Source organism: Telopea speciosissima, chromosome 11 (assembly GCF_018873765.1).
Source record: "Telopea speciosissima isolate NSW1024214 ecotype Mountain lineage chromosome 11, Tspe_v1, whole genome shotgun sequence".
In the NCBI taxonomy this organism is placed as follows: Eukaryota; Viridiplantae; Streptophyta; class Magnoliopsida; order Proteales; family Proteaceae; genus Telopea; species Telopea speciosissima.
In genome coordinates this window covers 56205927-56222484 of record NC_057926.1, presented here as the reverse complement: position 1 = coordinate 56222484, position 16558 = coordinate 56205927, and the positions used below count along the sequence as shown (strand labels likewise).

Here is a 16558-nt window from a genome sequence, read left to right as displayed (position 1 = left end):
GTGTTTAATGAAGGTTAGCCTTCTGACTGATCCCTTACCACTGACATGTAAAGCAAGTTGAAAAGGAAAAAGTGTTTAATGAAGGTTAGCCATCTGATTGATCCCAAGCTATGTGATGTAAAGAGTGCACTAATAACTAGCTGAGAGAAGGCGATCATCATCAGCCACAATCAAATACTGGATGAGAAGTGCATTAGATGATTGAATAGAGGAGTTTCTATCAGTTAAATGGTTCAAACCTGAGCTCTTGCGGCACAAAATCCATCATGATTCATCCTCTTGGGGAAGAATTCAGCAAGGGATCATCAATGGAAGATTTTCAGTTGCAGTTCAGTTAGTTTTTCAGATACATAGAGTCACAGATTCGCTCCCATCTGAAAGCCAAATGTAAATCACAATTCATCCCCCTGTATATATGTATAGTCTATGAGAAATATCAGCCACGCGATCAAAGATGAAGGGTTCATTCTGTATATATTTTGTCACATTGAATTCCCACATGAGGTTTGTGACGCTTGTGGAGCTGTTGTATTGTTGACACTCTGTATTGTGGAACTATTGTTATTAATGGGAAGGCTTTGTACTTTACCTGTTTCTGTTTTTCTGACTAATTCATACCCTTCAAATATTAAGAATCCACTCATTTTTCCATTTATTCTCTGAAATGTTTCATATAAAAAAAGGGTGGAATATTACTAACAATTTTCAAAAAAAATTCAAGCCCATTTTCCCCCATCAATCGCTTTTTCTATTCTACAGGCTTGAAGCTGATTGGACATGCAACCCACTATTATGGGTGTGGCTGAAATGCAAGCAAGGTTCTCTGATTATTGGAACCTCTTATTATTTGTCGGCAAAGAAGATTTACAGTGCAAGTGCTCCTAAATGGAAACTTTCTGGATATGTTTAAGCTCTCTCCCAAGCATTGCACATACACCATCAATAGTTGATTTCCAAAAACATGCTTCAGGGACTTGAATCTGCCTACCTATCATCAGCACAAAGGTGTGGTAATGGATGTTTGTTCAGTTTTCAAATAGGACAACATTGGGTAGGTAGTTTCCATGGACAGGGACAGCTAGGTTTTAGTTGTTGATGTTGAAGGCAGTTAGTTCTTTCTTTCTGATGCCATTAAAAATGTTGGTGAGCCCATGACGTGTTCCTCAGATTATCACTGACTCCATGAATGCTTACAAATATGACGATGGTGATAATGACCAAGTCCTAACATTTTTTCACTTGGAAAGGTCTTCATCTATGTCAAGGAAATATATATATATATCCTCTGGTGCAGAGCACAATATAAAAAGTGACAGTGACATGAAGATCAAACCCATTTGCAGATTTGAACCAGAGAAATAAACCAAGAAGAGACATGAGTTGTTGCTGCACTTTCTGTGTCAATGTTGATGTATGTCATATTGATATACTACATCTTATCCCATTATCATCACCTTCAGGCTGTTTCACAGAACAGCAATGAAAGCAACTCTCGGTACGTGATGAATCATTCTGAAAATTTTTAAAGCTTCATTGTATTTATGGAAATGGTCATAATAAGTCAGAAACTGTATAAGAGAAACTGAACTCCAGATGGTTAAAACTTTACTTCCATGAAACAGATTTCAGTAAGTATGCTATGAAGCTCATCGAAGCTCAATGGTTTACCCTCGCACAAAATCATGAAGGAAGCCTTTTTTGTTTAGATTGGGAAGGTAAGAGATTTTTGAGACAAGTATCAGTTTCAGTTCCAAAATTGATTGGGCAAGAGGCTAAGGGACGAGATGGGCTTAATCGATGTCGCTGCAAATTTGTTGGAAGCTCGATCATTTTTGTTTTTTCAGCCTGTAGAGGCATCTGTTCTTGAACCTGTACAACATTGGGGAATAAAATATCTCTGCTTTAAACATGTCCTCTATTCGATTATAACCTGAACACAGGAAGCTTGTCTGAGCTTGGGTCCCTTAAAAAGTAGTGGGTGTGATCTAAAGGTGGGAAAGGAACCACACAAGTCTTTCAACCAAGTACTGAATTTGCCGCTCAGGGCTGGATGAATAAATTAAACGTTTTACAGAGCAACAAGCAAATTATGAAATGTTGTGTCTAGTAAAGATATGCCTTGTCTAGTAAATATCTCTGATTCCAAATATTTCGACCCTTTATCCTATGCCAAGTGAGCAGTGAGCAACGTCCATAGTATCCACTGCCAATGTGCACCGGCCCAGACGAAAGAGCTACGACAAGGTTTCCATCTTATTTGAACAATGAAAGGATGATGGGATGGCTCTGGGATTCTAAAAATAATGATTATATGAAATTTAAGGGTAAAAATGGAAACAAAAATATTTGGGTCAAAAAGAAAATTCATTCAAAATTTGCCATGGGGAAAATAAATCCCAGGCAACGATAGTAAAGAGGTATTTACACACAGTAAAGGGTGGAGCATGAATCCACCAAACACGTGATATCCTTAGCCTGCAAATATGTTTAAATTCCTGCTGATAAAGCGGAAAAAAACAGAGGAGAGCAGATCAGAAATGGCGAGGACATCTGGTATGAGACCACGTACTAGCAGCCCAGTCACAGGAGGACGGTAATCCATTTAGAGCCAGCGATCGCCGGGCGGGTAGTAGCAGTCGGAATATATGATTAGTCTATCAACACCCAAGGCTGTGAGCTAATAGGAGGCCGTCGGATGGTTTTCATCTCCATTGCATTTGCAGAAAAACCGACACTCCATTTGCATTTAACTGCTGTAAACTTTTCCCCAGGATCCCATATAATGGCACCTCTTCCTCCTTGATGTGACAATTCCAAGCGCCATCTTTAAAGATGGAATAATGGTTTATAATTCTTGGCTGATAAGATGAGATGGGAATTGGAATTTCAGAGTGAGCATGGAGAGGTCCTTCCCTTGCATGCTGACCTTCAGTGAGGGATTTGTTTGCAGGGTTAGTAGTTCCAAATAGGCTTGGGGTGATTGCTTTAAAACAAGCTTTGTAACCGGGTTGGTTACAAACTGCCTTACCCTTATAAAACCGATTTAAAAAACAAAAAAGGGTTTTTTACAAATACCTCCTTGAAAATGTGTATTTGTCTAAATACACCCTTACAATTTTTGAAATTGCAAATTCCCTTTTACTTTTAAAACATTATAACACTTTGGTCTAATCCATTAGTTTATGAGATTAGACGTTAATTTCAGGAAATCTAATGACCAAAATACCCTTATGATAAAAACCTACCAAAATTAATGAGTAAAGTGACCAAATTGCCCTCATCTTCAACAATTAGGGCGCATGTTGTGGGCCTGTGGCTAACTTGGCTCAACCTTCCTCAAACAAAGTTGTAAATTAGGCATTAATGGTTGGTGGGAACTTGCTTTGCTTTTAAAATTAGGCGAAAGAAGGTAGCAGCAGCTACTCTATCATGATTCATGAACAAATTGGACAAACGAATTGTTTAATTTGAAAGATAACCCCTTGAAAAATCATTCAATCTTTATGCATTCAAACGATCCCTGTCTAAGTGGGATTTTGGCTTTGGGCCATTACCCAGAAGCCACCGATATGCATCATTATTGCCTAAAAACTGCAAGATCTCATCTTTTGATTATATTGTGTAAATACACAGAAACTGTTCTTAGTTTGAACAAATTGAATAATTTCTTCAGAAACTGGCTTTTGGACAAATTGAATACTTTCTTCACCTTCCGCTGGAACAAGAAAGGAATTAGATGAAATTTGAAGAGAATTGGAGCCAGGACGGTTCGTTTGGTTGGGTAGCGCTAGGCTTTGCTTTCATGCGAAGAGAAGATGATGACGATGATGATGAGCGAGCTTTTCCTTTGATTGCTTCTTCGATTTATTCTATTTCAATTCGTTTTGAAATTTTCCATATTGATTGATTGACTAGCCTCTGGGATCCTCGAATTCAGTTTTATATTTTATTAAGTAATCATAATGAGGAAGTATGGTGGTTTTTAATTAATTTTGTAGCTCCAATTTCAAAGATTGAAATTACAATACGATGCAGACGCTACTGTGTGCATGTCAACTTCTCGTCATCTTATACACTTCTGGTAGTCTCGATATTCATATTCAATCAAATCGGTTTCAGGATGCTCGTCGAGTTCCCTGTTCTGCAGCAGACCTCCAGCTTCCACTTCGATTGGCCCATCTTCGGCACCAATTCCTTCTGCTCCTTCGTCTTGAATCTTGCCGTGTTCTTGCTCGTCAGCGAGAAACTGGCTAACTGTTGGAGAAGATTGGATTTCAGAGAGGTCTAGAAATCTTTTAGGGTTTTTTTGATTTTCAGTTTCAAATCTAAACCATTTAAAGAAGACGAAGACAATTTGATCACTTTACTCTTTAATTTTGGTGCGTTTTTATCATAAAGGTATTTTGGTTATTATGATTCCCTAAAACTAGTGTCTAACCTCCCAAACTAACGAACTGGACCAAAGGTTACAGTGTTTTAAAAATAAAGGAGAGTTTGCAATTTTAAAAGTTGTAGGAGTGCATTTGGACAAATGGACATTTTCAAGGTGGCATTTCTAAAAAACCCAAAAAAAAAGATAAATGTACCCAATCTCATTTAAGTTGGGATGAGGGTAAAGTTGAGTGAATCCAGATCCTCTCTAATGACATTTAACCACCAGAGTCGATCTCCCACTATCCATGGGGTGTGGTCCCCACTTCCCAGAGGTGATCCCACACCCCATGGATGGTGGTAGACTGACTCTAGTGGTTACATACTTAAATGTCATTGGAGAGGATCCAGGCTCAAAGTTGACTTGTATTCATTTTACCAAAAAGGTCAACGACGAGTAACAAAACAAGGGCGCAAGAGAATAACACACTTTTAAGTCCCAGTCCCGTATCAATTGCCTCGCAGCATCTCATAATCCTGTTTATGCTGGGAACACTTCTAGCAAAGCAGAAGCAAAAGCACAAAAAGGCATTAAAAAAAACCGTACATGTTGGTTAAAGAAGCAGATACAACACAGGAATAAAAATTGAATGAAAGAGATCCAGAGATCTTGGCACCTTCCAAAATTTAGATTATGAAGAATCTGTACATTCCATATTAAAGCCTAACATAGAAGGAAGTGGGAAAACAAAACACATAAAGACCTGGTGCAGGGAAGTCTCACTATGCAGCTTTGGTTGATTGGATGTGTATTCCCACCAAGTTTTACTGTGTTATGCGCTCTGAGTATTGGCAATGCCCGGTTTTGATCTTCAATAATCTCAGCTCCAGATCCTCCTTGGCCTGAAATTTTTGGAAAGAACAGGCAGTGAAAAAGGGAAACAAGAATATCAACCTCCCAAAACGAAAAAATATGTTACACAACTCCTGAAGCCCTCACTAACTTCCTTTTTCTTTCTTGTGTATTAATGTTTGAAAAGGGCCCATAAACATGATGACTATCCTTCTAATAATCAGATGTTCTTTAAAGGGTGGTGAAAATACTTCCGATTCTTCTGCTGCGAGCGCCAGTAACAAGCAACTGCTCCAAATGCACAGCTGGCTACAGCAATGGCCAATGCAGCCCCCATAGGCACAGCAACGGCATTTGTTGAGGTAACCCCATCATCTACTAGAGACCCAGAGCTTCCACCATCTCTTATAAGATCCTTGTCTTTGTATGATGACTCGAGCATCTTCCCATAATAGCCAACCAAGAACTTAAACACCTCATCTTTGTTCCAATCAACTAGAATTGTGCTGTTGCTATTCCTGCTTGTGGATAGGTAACATGACGGGCAAAGCTTCTTTGGAGGCCATATGATCTTTGGGAATTCTGGGTCACCAGTTTCCAGAGAGGCCTCTTCTACCTTTAGCCTTTCGTTGACCTTGTTATGTGTACTCCATAACCACAGAGCCAGGTCATGTGTCTTGTTGAAAGGACTAGAAACACTATAAGTGAAAATAATCAAAGTGAGAATATTTGAAGGGAACTTGGAGAATGTAAGGAATACAGCTTAGAAGCACTCAGTTCCCTTTACCTTGAACACATCTGATAGAAATGTTGGCGGCAGTCCTGGCAGATGAAAAAGTTGTGAATGAAGTCACATATAGCTGTAAAGGCCAAGTGGCTCTCTCCATCTTCTATCCTTACAGAGAGTGAATGCAGCAGAACCCACAAGCCACAGCTGCAGAGAAACGGAAACCACATAAGTTGAACATGCCAAGGCATCTCACAATCATGGCTATAGATCTTTGAGCATGTGGAACACCGACATGTAGTTCGTTGGAAAGAGAAATAATTTTTTCTTTTTTTGGGGTTGGGTGGGGGGGGGGGGGGGAGGACAGGCTGACTGTGAACATAGTCTCTTAACTGTCTGATTGTAAAGAGTCAAACAATCCACAATCTGCGGAGGTGCAATTCAGAATTGGATCATGCTTAAAAAATTCATGTGATCTACCCAGACAATATTTGTCAAAAATCATGATTAGAAAGTGAATTCCAATACAGTGATATGGTATGAGACCTATGACATGCTCAATTTATCTATATTATTAATCACATCCTAAGTCAATCCTGCTCCTTACAAGGTTATGAGAAGGCAAAAAACTTCAAGCTGAATTCTTTGAGCTTAAGGCGAGTGCAAGAATCTTGTAAATGCACATTATAATTCAAGGACCTTGGAAAAGAAAAGTCAAGGCGAATAGGTTAGTTTAAGACCCAAACAGAAGATCTGCCGAACTGAGAAGCTCCACCACTTCATTGCTAGTTAATACAGAAGGGAGCAGCAGATTGACGTAAAGGATATAAAGGAAATAGATGTAGAAAATCTGGTTTCAGATTCATTTCGAGCTAACAAGAAGGAAAAACCTCTCCCTCCTTCACCCAGTCCCTCTTCTGACCTCTGACACCCAGCCAAAAAGTTGAAAATCCATTAAGCTTCACTATTAAAGTGAGTCAACAATGGAATGGAGAACAAGCTGAAGAGAAGGCACCAATAGAAGATTTTCTGGATCTTTAATTTCATGGCTGGTCAACCATGGATACAAAGAAGCTCTCCCCACTCTAAATCAAACTGTATCTTATCCGTCTTCTTCCCTTTTCCTTAATTGTGGATTCTCTCTCTCAAAATCATCTTATGACACAGCTACTTCCAATACTCCATTATCCTTTAACTGTAGCAGTCTACACAACCATTACCAATAATGACAATATGCTTCTTCAGAGGGAAGTTCCTCAAGAATTCATGAATTGCTCCAAGTCTGAGAGTTGTATGGAGGAGCACGAGAGATTCCTCAGGGAAACAATTAAGGAATAGAAAGGTATATCTAAGCTAAGCGGCACTTATTTAAAGGAATATCTAAGCTAGCGGCACTCATTTAATAATTAATAATTAGGAAGCATAGTGAAGTTCACGACCAGTGGGTAAAGAAGAAATGATCAGTCGGAAGGATAACACATGGGAAAGCATTGGATGCTTTATTGGTAAAATGAAACTGTCATTGGAACGCATTGGATGCTTTATTGGTAAAATGAAACTGTCATTGGAAACATGGTTTTCAAGGAGTGCTTCGGCATCCAGGCGACCTTCACTGAGGGTGCCTTGATCGTCTAGTGATGTCACCTTGATTTTTTCCCTCCTCCAACGCCTAGGAATCTAGGATCACCTAGACGCTTGACAAATATGATTTGAAATGGCCTTGTAGGTTGTACCAAAGATCCTAAAGTTGCACACAAGAAAGTTAACGGATTATTAGAAGAACTCAAACTGCCTATAGCAACCAAGACATAATTACGGGATCTGATGACAAAGATTAGGGCCAGTAGACACTGATAAAACATATGATTTGAAAACAAAGATCCATTGTCGAATGGCCATATACCTACACATCTTTTTGTTGGGATAGGAGTGAAAGTGAAGAAATACTAAATGAAGTCTAGTTTATATAAAATAATAAACAAAGAAACAATTGCACCATTACCTATAGCCCCTGGTGTCCGGCTTGCTGCCCCGACAAAATATCTGCAACAAGGCACCCAGAATGCATCTGGAAACAATCAGAGGTTGCTCTTATTGAAAAAGAATAAAAAAATGACAGAAAAGTGATTATGAGAAGAAAGTTCACTAGAAATTTGAACTCAAGATGGACAAACAATTAAGCATTCACCATTTAAAGAGAAAACTGAAAGATGCAAGAGATCACTTGCACCTTGCTTCCCTGCTGAATACCTCATCCAGAAAAGAGGAGAGTTCAAAAATGCAATGCTTATTCAAACCTATGTCTGCAGGCCGCATATTCTATTGTATTTGGTTCTGGCCACTATTAAGGGGATCATTTTCTTGTTTGTAGGATCTGAGTTCCACTTCCATGTCTCATCTCCTTTCCTGATAAATGAGCAATTCAACCAATATCCAAACAGGAAGAAATGTCCCAGTGGTCCAACCAAAAAACCTGCTATTTTTTAAATGATTCACTTATAGTAAAACCCTATTTCTAGTGTATTTAAATCCAGCTTGACCTGAATATTTGGTTAACTGAGTCTTAGGGACTATAAGCTCACCAACTACTACCATCAGAATCCATATAATCTACCAAAACCAATCTAAACTGAAACAACAAGCTAACATAACACACTTGCTCAGCTTTTTTTTTTTTTTGGATAAATCACTGTTAACTTCAGCATTATGTCACACAGTTCCTATTTCCCCCCACCCCAACCACCCTGAAAATAGGGTTTTGCTAGCATGAACCCACTGTGGCACACAACTTCCATAAACCTCTCACAGAAGTTCAGACGCATGAAAACAGGGGGGGGGGGGGGAGAGAGAGACTGCATTAGCATACAGAGTCCTTAAATTCCAATAGGATTTATGTCATCAGACATTTTATGGATGTTGGGTAGCACTATGGGTTTACAATATCATTTTCCTAGAAAATATAGTGGAAGGACTTTGGTATTTGGAGAAACCAAAAGGCAAAAAGAGCTTTAAGTGGCCGACCAAGGAAGGCCTTCCCACATGGCCCACCTCATTGTTCCACATGGACAGATGATGTGGGCCATGTGGCAATGGCAACTGTTGGATAGAGAGGACATGGTCTGAATTACCCGCATGTCAACTTCAGATCCTAATTCAATCAAATACCCCCCATGTATTCGCATGCATCACCATGTATGTTGACGCACATCTATGGTACTCCGAACAGTACCATGCACCCTCCCATGGTAAGATTTTTCAAAGCTCTGTTTTGCAACTTGGAAAACTCTTTTTGGGTTGAAATTTGATATGTGAGCAGGGAAACTCGGGTCTACCTGTCCACAAAATATGGAACCCGTTGGGCTGCCAAACAGCAGATATTTGGACCGTGCAGGAAAAAGGGCCTCAAAACAAATTGCTACTTTTGAAAATACTGAAGATAAGTCAGATATAGAATTCAAAAAAGCAGAATGGGATAAAAGGATTCATGTGCCAACCCTATGTAGTTTGGCCGATGCTTATCATGGTTTATACCATTAATGAGCATCAGCTGTTACCTATTTAGGGAATTTCTGTTAAATGAATTATTCTAGAATGGAAAGATCATCGTTCAATTAGCAGTTGGCTGTCCAAATGGTGGTCCATTTGTGGCCCTGTTTGGCAGAAGTGGTGAACATTAAGTGATCAGAATGCAGAGCTGATTGGAAGCATGAAGTGAGGTTCAAAATTTGAAACACCAAAAAGAGAAGCCCCAAATATTTGGAGCATCTTTGGAACGCTAAACAACCATTTCTTGGCTCTCTCAATTTTTTGCATTACCATGAAGGTGAGGTTCTAATGACTCTAATCCCATGCACAAAATTTTATGGCAATGATTCTAGTTTTGGATCCTGTGGATCCAGGGAGAGGAGGGGAATGCATTCAAAAGAGAAGTGAGAAAGTGAGGTGGCATTTTAAGCATCAAGGAAGAGAGAGTGCATTTAAAATAAAAAGGGAGTGTAAACCAAGGGGTGTGTGTGTGTGCTAAAACCATGCTTTCTTCGACCATAGATTCCAAGTGGTTATGCCCCAGAAAAGGAAAACTGTGGATTTCATAAGAAACATCCCCCCTTAGATGGTTCTAATCACTAAGAGCTTAGATTTAGGGATTGGGATCAGATTGGCCCTTTGGCCAAGTTAACTCAATATCAGCCAGGACCAATCCCATTTGACTTACTGATCCACCAAGTCAAGGCCAAATTTACTCAGGATCATATCAGACTCCATAGTGGCCAATCCGATCCCCGAGTCCGAGCCCTAAATCCTTGACTAAGGGTGAACCTAGACATTGATGGTTTTACATTAGGTAATATAAGCATTCAGGGGTTGAGGGATCTATTAGAAATTGGCCTGATTCTGTAAACTGGAACTTACTTGTCCCAATGGAGTAGATTCCACTAGAGCAAAGATCTGGTTATTGGCTCACCGAGTGCCAGGATTAGATATGTGTGGGAAGTAGGATTAAACAGAGTTATTAAAGGGGGATTGCACCCAATGTCACTGGATGATTGCAAAGGATGGGCAGGGAACACTGGAGATCGTTTATCTCATTAGACAAATCAAAGCTATGGTGTCCAAAAGGGAGATCTTGCCCCAAAGAGTACCTCAGTCTGCTGATGAAATGGCAGATGGTTTGGCAAGGCAATAGGTTGTTAGGCATACGGACTGTTTGGAGACTTCTCTTCCATTTTAGCCTCTTTTTATTTTCATCTGGTCCATGTATCCTAGTTCGTTCATGGGCTGTACTGGCTACTTGTTATGTATATACTCTTCTAGTGGGACACCCTCAATTTCTTATTTTTTAACAAAAAATTTCATTCATTGAAGACTCAAGATTTAGTCCCAAATAAAACAGTGTTAAACCAGCAGTGCTCATAATATCATAGGTATCAAGGAGTCACCTAGGCAACGCCTAGGCATCCAGGCCTGATTCTGGGGGCTGAGAGATCAATCGACTTGCTGCAATCATGGAAGGCGACTGCCTTGGTGACCTGGGCATGGCCTTGGACGCCTTGGCCACCTGGTTGCCTGACCGGGCCCCTTATTGCCATATATTTGTATATATAAATATAAACGATTCTCTATGGTTCTGTCTTCCCTCCCCCCCCCCCCCTCTTTTTTCTTTTTCTTCCTTCATTACATGTTTATCTTCGATTTGACATAAGGTGGATATTATTTTTTGATTGAATCAGGCCTTTTACCCTTCTAATTCCATATCTTGGTCTGAATCATGAATTGCATGTTTATTCTTTCACATGGATCTGGTTATATAAATATGAACTATGCTAATTCTTAACTACTGACCTGTTAATCTGTTAAATCTAGTTCAGCACCCTTGTGTTACATTTACAACTCTAAAAGATTGTGCATGCTTCATTTATGTTTCCTTTTCCTTAGCTTTGTTAAATGCTAATGATGGGAGAATGTGGATGCTTCATTCATGTTTGTTTAAGTGCTTACAGTGGCCAGTGGATTGTACCATACATTAGCCCCCCCAGACCCTGCAGTAGTAGGAGCGTTGTGCCCTGGGATGCTCTTTTATATCCATTCAGCGTAGAATTTGTTGCAATTATATGCCTTGTAATGTTGTTGCTTTGATGGGATGTTAATTTATTCTTGAATGTGTAGCTTTATGGGCTGTTAAATTATTCATACTTGCCGAAAAATCCATGAATGTGTAACTTTTAATGGGCTGTTGCTAGATATAATGGATACATTTAAAAAAAAATAATAGGGCACCTTGTCGCCTAAGCGCTTAGGCGGCCCTCCAACGACTTGTGCCACCTAGGCGCCTTGACAACTATGCATAATATAACATATAAATATTGAAGAATCAACCGTACAGAGAACATGCATAATTATATAACAAAGCATCATCCAGTGTAGATTAATCCCCATGCATAGACCAAGCTATATTGCTGTCTTGCTAGTATAAAGGTTTCTTTAGATGATTGCACATTTTCATAAGATAGATAACATATAGCACATAGTTAAACAAGGCAGCTTAATGGTTATAAATATGATATAATCATACGGGATCAGTGAACCCTGCACCTGCATGAATAAGAAATGATTCTCTTAAAGTTGTTTAGAATGAGAGATGGAGAGTAAGCGGATGATGCAGAGCATATACAGAAGATTGAATTCAAAGGGGAGGAGTAGCAGTATATGTTCACGCACCCAATATCCACGAGGAACATCTTTCCCGCAAATCCTGAAACTCTTAAGAGCATCCTTTCCATGAGAAATGACAGCTTCTTGCTGAGTGACAGACCACAGATTTGAAGGCCACAAATCATCAAAGTTTACAAGTATTTCTGCACTTCCCTTTCGACACCTAATACCCAAAAGAAAAAAATGTATAAACTAGTGCGGAAAAAGATCCATGAGAACAAGATACATGAGCAGAAATTTGCATTCAACCTCCTGGAAGGGTGATGTGCCACCAAAAGTTGAAGGAACCTAATAAGTGAGCCTCGAGTCTCTGACTTGATCATCTGCAGAATTGTAAACAAGATATGACGTCCCTTAAAGTCGTGAGCTTTTTCAAATACAGAACAGCCATATATCGAGTACATGAGTTGTACCTTGTGGTCAACTATAATCTCAAAGGCATTTGATGTTGCTTCTTCAACATCATATATAGCACGAACAATCTTTCAAGAGTCATGGATCACAAAAGTTGAAAACAATATTATTGAAATAAAACCTACAACTTTCAGTAGTCACACAAATGACGCAAAGTAGGCAAACATTCTATTTGGATAAAAAAAAACCTGTTCAGGGTCTGATGCATTTTGTGGAAGATGCTCATTCTCATACTTTTCATCATCCAAATTGTATGAACTGTAGAGTTAAAGAAGTATCAAAACTGTCTCAATCAAAATAACCACTTGAAGCTAACACATGCAACGTAAATTTATAAAGAAAGATAACCAAAGCAACATATAAAAAATAAAATACACAAAATTTTAAAAAAACCGATAACTAATCACAGATATCTTCACATAAACAATACATAACACATGAAAAAAGTAACAGCAACAGTCTAGGGTATGTAACAAGGACACCCCTTCAATTCCCACAGCTATCAATAGCAAAACTATAATTTTAAATCTGACCTATGGTGAAAACACCAAAAGACAATTCCAGGAAAAATGGATGCATCAACTCTGGAAATGCATCAGTAAGAGAAGACATTAATAGAGGGGACATGAACAGACAGGTGGGTGAAGACAGTAGAAGAGACAAAAAGAATTCACAGTAAATATGAATTTATATAATAGACATTGCAATGCCTTATAATCATATATCAACATGTAATTCAGAAAAAAGAGAACATTTGGAGTCATTTAGAAATGGACCAAATAGGATTCTGATAGCAAGTAAACTTTTTTCACCACTAGAACCACTAGAAGGATAAAGAGTTTCGACATGTAAGGATTGTAAGATTATCCCAAGCGGAAACCTAACAAGTACCAACCCAAAATAGACAGACCATTTTAGATGGTTCAATAAGACATGGAAGAGAAAAGAAATGGAGATTTGATACCCAAGGATTAGACAATGGAACTAAAAAGCTGAGAATCTAACAGCATTTTATAAATAAATAAAGGGAACGCGTTCTGTCTGGGAGAGTGGCCCCTACGCCAGCATGCGGGCCAATGGGAGGGCGTGTGAAAGCATCAAAAGGGACAGGATTTCAGCCTTCATGGGGGCAGGGTGGTCATTTTGCCCCACCTTGTGTCTGGGTGCAGGGGCCACACTCCCGGACAGAATCCTTTATCCCATGAATAAAAGAAAATATAACTCAGAAAAAGAATAGACACAAAGTGGAATGTCATTGCTAGTTTAAAACAGTAGCAAAGGTTCTTACAGAATCTAGGGAGAACAACAATCAGCTAAGAAACTTGATGGATGGAGGGAAAGTATCGTGGTGACTATCTGCAAGAACAAGGGAGATACTCAAAGTTGCAGATTATTATCATGGTATCACACTTAGAAGTCAAATGCTGGGACACTGGAAAAGAGTGATGCAGAATAGAGCCAATAAAAACTCGAATAGATTGAAGATCAAGCCTAGCCCTTTGAGCCCTAGTCCATAGATGTGGACCTCCTACATCTCCTCCACATGGAATTATAGCAAACAAGAGAACAAAATAAAAATACCAGAATTGATCGGTCCGGTTCAAGCACAAAATTATTTTTCCAATATTTCAAATACCAAAAACAAGACGCAATTAGAAGCATGGTCAAAATATTAGTTTCCTGGACTCTTGGTGCAACATCAGCAGTATCTATCTTGTTAATTTTGATGGAGCTACTAAAACTACAAGGTTTTTTATTGCTACAGAACAGTTTCTTCATCAAGTTCAGTAGCTCTCCCAACAGAAAATGCTTTTAAGGAAGCCTGACCAATCAAATAGAACAAAAATCAAGAAAGAAACAACAAAAATTTCAGATATTTGTTCTACATGAAGCGAAAACCTTCAATATAAGTTTCAACATGTTCAAAAAAATATTTGTTCCACATAGACCACTTAAGACAGCTATTCTAAACCAAAACAAAAACTAAAAAAACACTTCAAATGTCAATAAATAAGTTACTTCGGTTGCAGCTGTTACATGTCTCTTCCAGTATGGTGCCCGACTAAGAATACAAATATCATACTTAGGTGTACATACCTTCCCAATTGCTTATTAATCCAATTAAGAAGGCGATCAGCTGTCCGTCCATCATCAATGAGACGTATTTCGCTTTTGTCTTGTTTAGGTTCCCAACCACCAGATGCAAATTTAGATGGAGGACCCCAAAGGAGCATAGGATAATGGCCAACTGAAAATCTATCACAGAGCTTTGTATTTATCTGTGCTGCCACACATTCAAAAAAGAGAGGGACTATTAGAATGGGGGAAAAAAAAAAGAGAAAAGCAGGAAGATAAGAAACTATGAACAAGCTCAAAGATGAATTTATCTGTTTCATGAACAAGTGGTTTTAAGGCTACATAGTTACAAAACCCTTGAAGAAACCATGGCCATATACCTTCGATGCACAGTCTACCCTCGCCATGAATACAACTCCAGGATGTGCTGCATCAGGTCCATTGAAAAGCCTTGCAACCTTTTCATAATGAGGCTGCATAATGGCTCAAGTTGAAAAAAAAAAAATCAATAATCAGAGTTAAATAAAAATATAAAATGATGGATGGTACACCCAAAATGTAGCATACTATACCTTGTAATTTCTGCAAGCAGGACACCTGCAAAAATAATATTTGTATAGGATTAGAATTCCAAACAACATACAAACAGTGCAACAAAATGAGACATTTCAAATTTCTAGAGAAGACTTCATCAGAACCATAATGAAAATGAACCCATGATTTTCCTCCTATATTCAACTTACAATCTAACAAGGTTAGCGCTCTCTTAAACCTGACTCCTGATGTTCACCCCAACTTATTGAAATCCTAAACCATCCTTCTCCAACACTTTCCCAATGCTTAATCGCTACTTCACTCTTATTGTTCATTTCTTCCTCTCAATAACATTGATTCTTCATGAATATCACCTAAGCCCTAGACAGAGATTGTTGGGAGAAAAAGTGGCCCACCTAGTGCCCTGAGCAAGCTCAAATGAGACAGACAAACTAGTTTTGAGTTGTTCCCAACCCCCCGCCCCCTCAAAAAAAAATTCATATTTCTCTATCCTCGGATTGATTTTTTATAGTAGCTAAATTCTACTAACTTCTTACAGTAAATTAACAAGGAAAACTTATCAACTCCAGAACAGATAAACTAGTATCTCTCTTGATTATATCATTATACTCAAAATTGTGAAAACAACGATAATCACAAACAAATGAATACACAAAATCCTAAGAAGCTCAAAGAATAAAGAAGAACCACATTCCCAACTCTCAAAAATTCGTGATAGCCTCACAGTCGAACCAATATATGCATCTCTTCCAGCACTAAATAAAATGATCTTAGGAGGATAAAGAAGATACTACAACCATTCCTGGAGCAACTTAAAGTTAAATTTATAAGCAATCCAAAATTGTAAATCTCGCAACAAATCCGGAACCCGTTATCCATCCCTATATCAAAGATAGCAGCTGAACACAAACAGAAACGAAAACTTTCGCACTTATCACTAACTGAAACATGTTGGAGGGAAAAATTAAAACCCAAAAATAAAAATTTTCTGATCTGTGTAATATACATACCAATGAGCAAAGAATTCCACGATGGAGAAGGTAGCGGGAGAGTTCTTGAGAACTTCATCAAAACTGGTGTTGTTCAAATCAGCAGCTGCATCTGGAATATCAGGGCCGCTGAGTGTCCGAAGGATCGCACGCGATCCAACGGAAACGGATGACACCTGGAAGCTCAGGAGAAGCAAAAGGAAGAGAAGGAGAATCGAAGACATAGAAAAGAAAGAGTAGAAGCAATTGTAATATGGAGAAACAGTTACAACTACAATAGTCTCTCAGACAGAACATTAGATTAGGGTTTTAGGAAATTCCATTTGCCGGGCAAAATCAACGTTCGAAGGAGACGAGGAAGTG

The 16558-nt window shown here is 38.8% G+C and overlaps 1 protein-coding gene across 7 annotated transcripts; it reads right to left on the bottom strand.

Moving 5' to 3' along the window:
* Nucleotides 1-4985: 4985 nt before the first annotated feature.
* LOC122646858 (sulfhydryl oxidase 2) lies at nt 4986-16558 on the bottom strand. 7 transcript variants are annotated; one of them, XM_043840469.1, is made up of 13 exons: nt 16217-16558; nt 15224-15248; nt 15007-15124; nt 14673-14859; nt 12764-12833; nt 12575-12643; nt 12411-12484; nt 12168-12324; nt 8182-8185; nt 7954-8041; nt 6012-6158; nt 5434-5922; nt 4986-5274 (listed from the first exon to the last, which is right to left on the bottom strand). In XM_043840469.1, exons 1-12 carry the CDS (start codon nt 16417-16419, stop codon nt 5445-5447), a joined length of 1620 nt encoding a protein of 539 aa, XP_043696404.1. In that variant the 5' UTR covers nt 16420-16558; the 3' UTR covers nt 4986-5274; nt 5434-5444. The 7 variants fall into 7 exon arrangements, with proteins under 7 accessions (XP_043696404.1, XP_043696405.1, XP_043696406.1 ...); XM_043840470.1 differs by having other exon boundaries at nt 5476-5922; XM_043840471.1 differs by lacking the exon at nt 4986-5274 and having other exon boundaries at nt 5382-5922; nt 14673-14854; nt 15032-15124.

What these genes read in the sequence shown, in the direction of transcription:
- LOC122646858 (XM_043840469.1), bottom strand. Translation starts at nt 16,419, where the DNA reads ATGTCTTCGATTCTCCTTCTCTTCCTTTTGCTTCTCCTGAGCTTCCAG. An exon ending in ATGCATCAGACCCTGAACAG is followed by an intron (nt 12,644 to 12,763) that starts GTTTTTTTTTAT and finishes GACTCTTGAAAG; the next exon opens with ATTGTTCGTGCTATATATGA. An exon ending in GCACATCACCCTTCCAGGAG is followed by an intron (nt 12,325 to 12,410) that starts GTTGAATGCAAA and finishes TTTGGGTATTAG; the next exon opens with GTGTCGAAAGGGAAGTGCAG.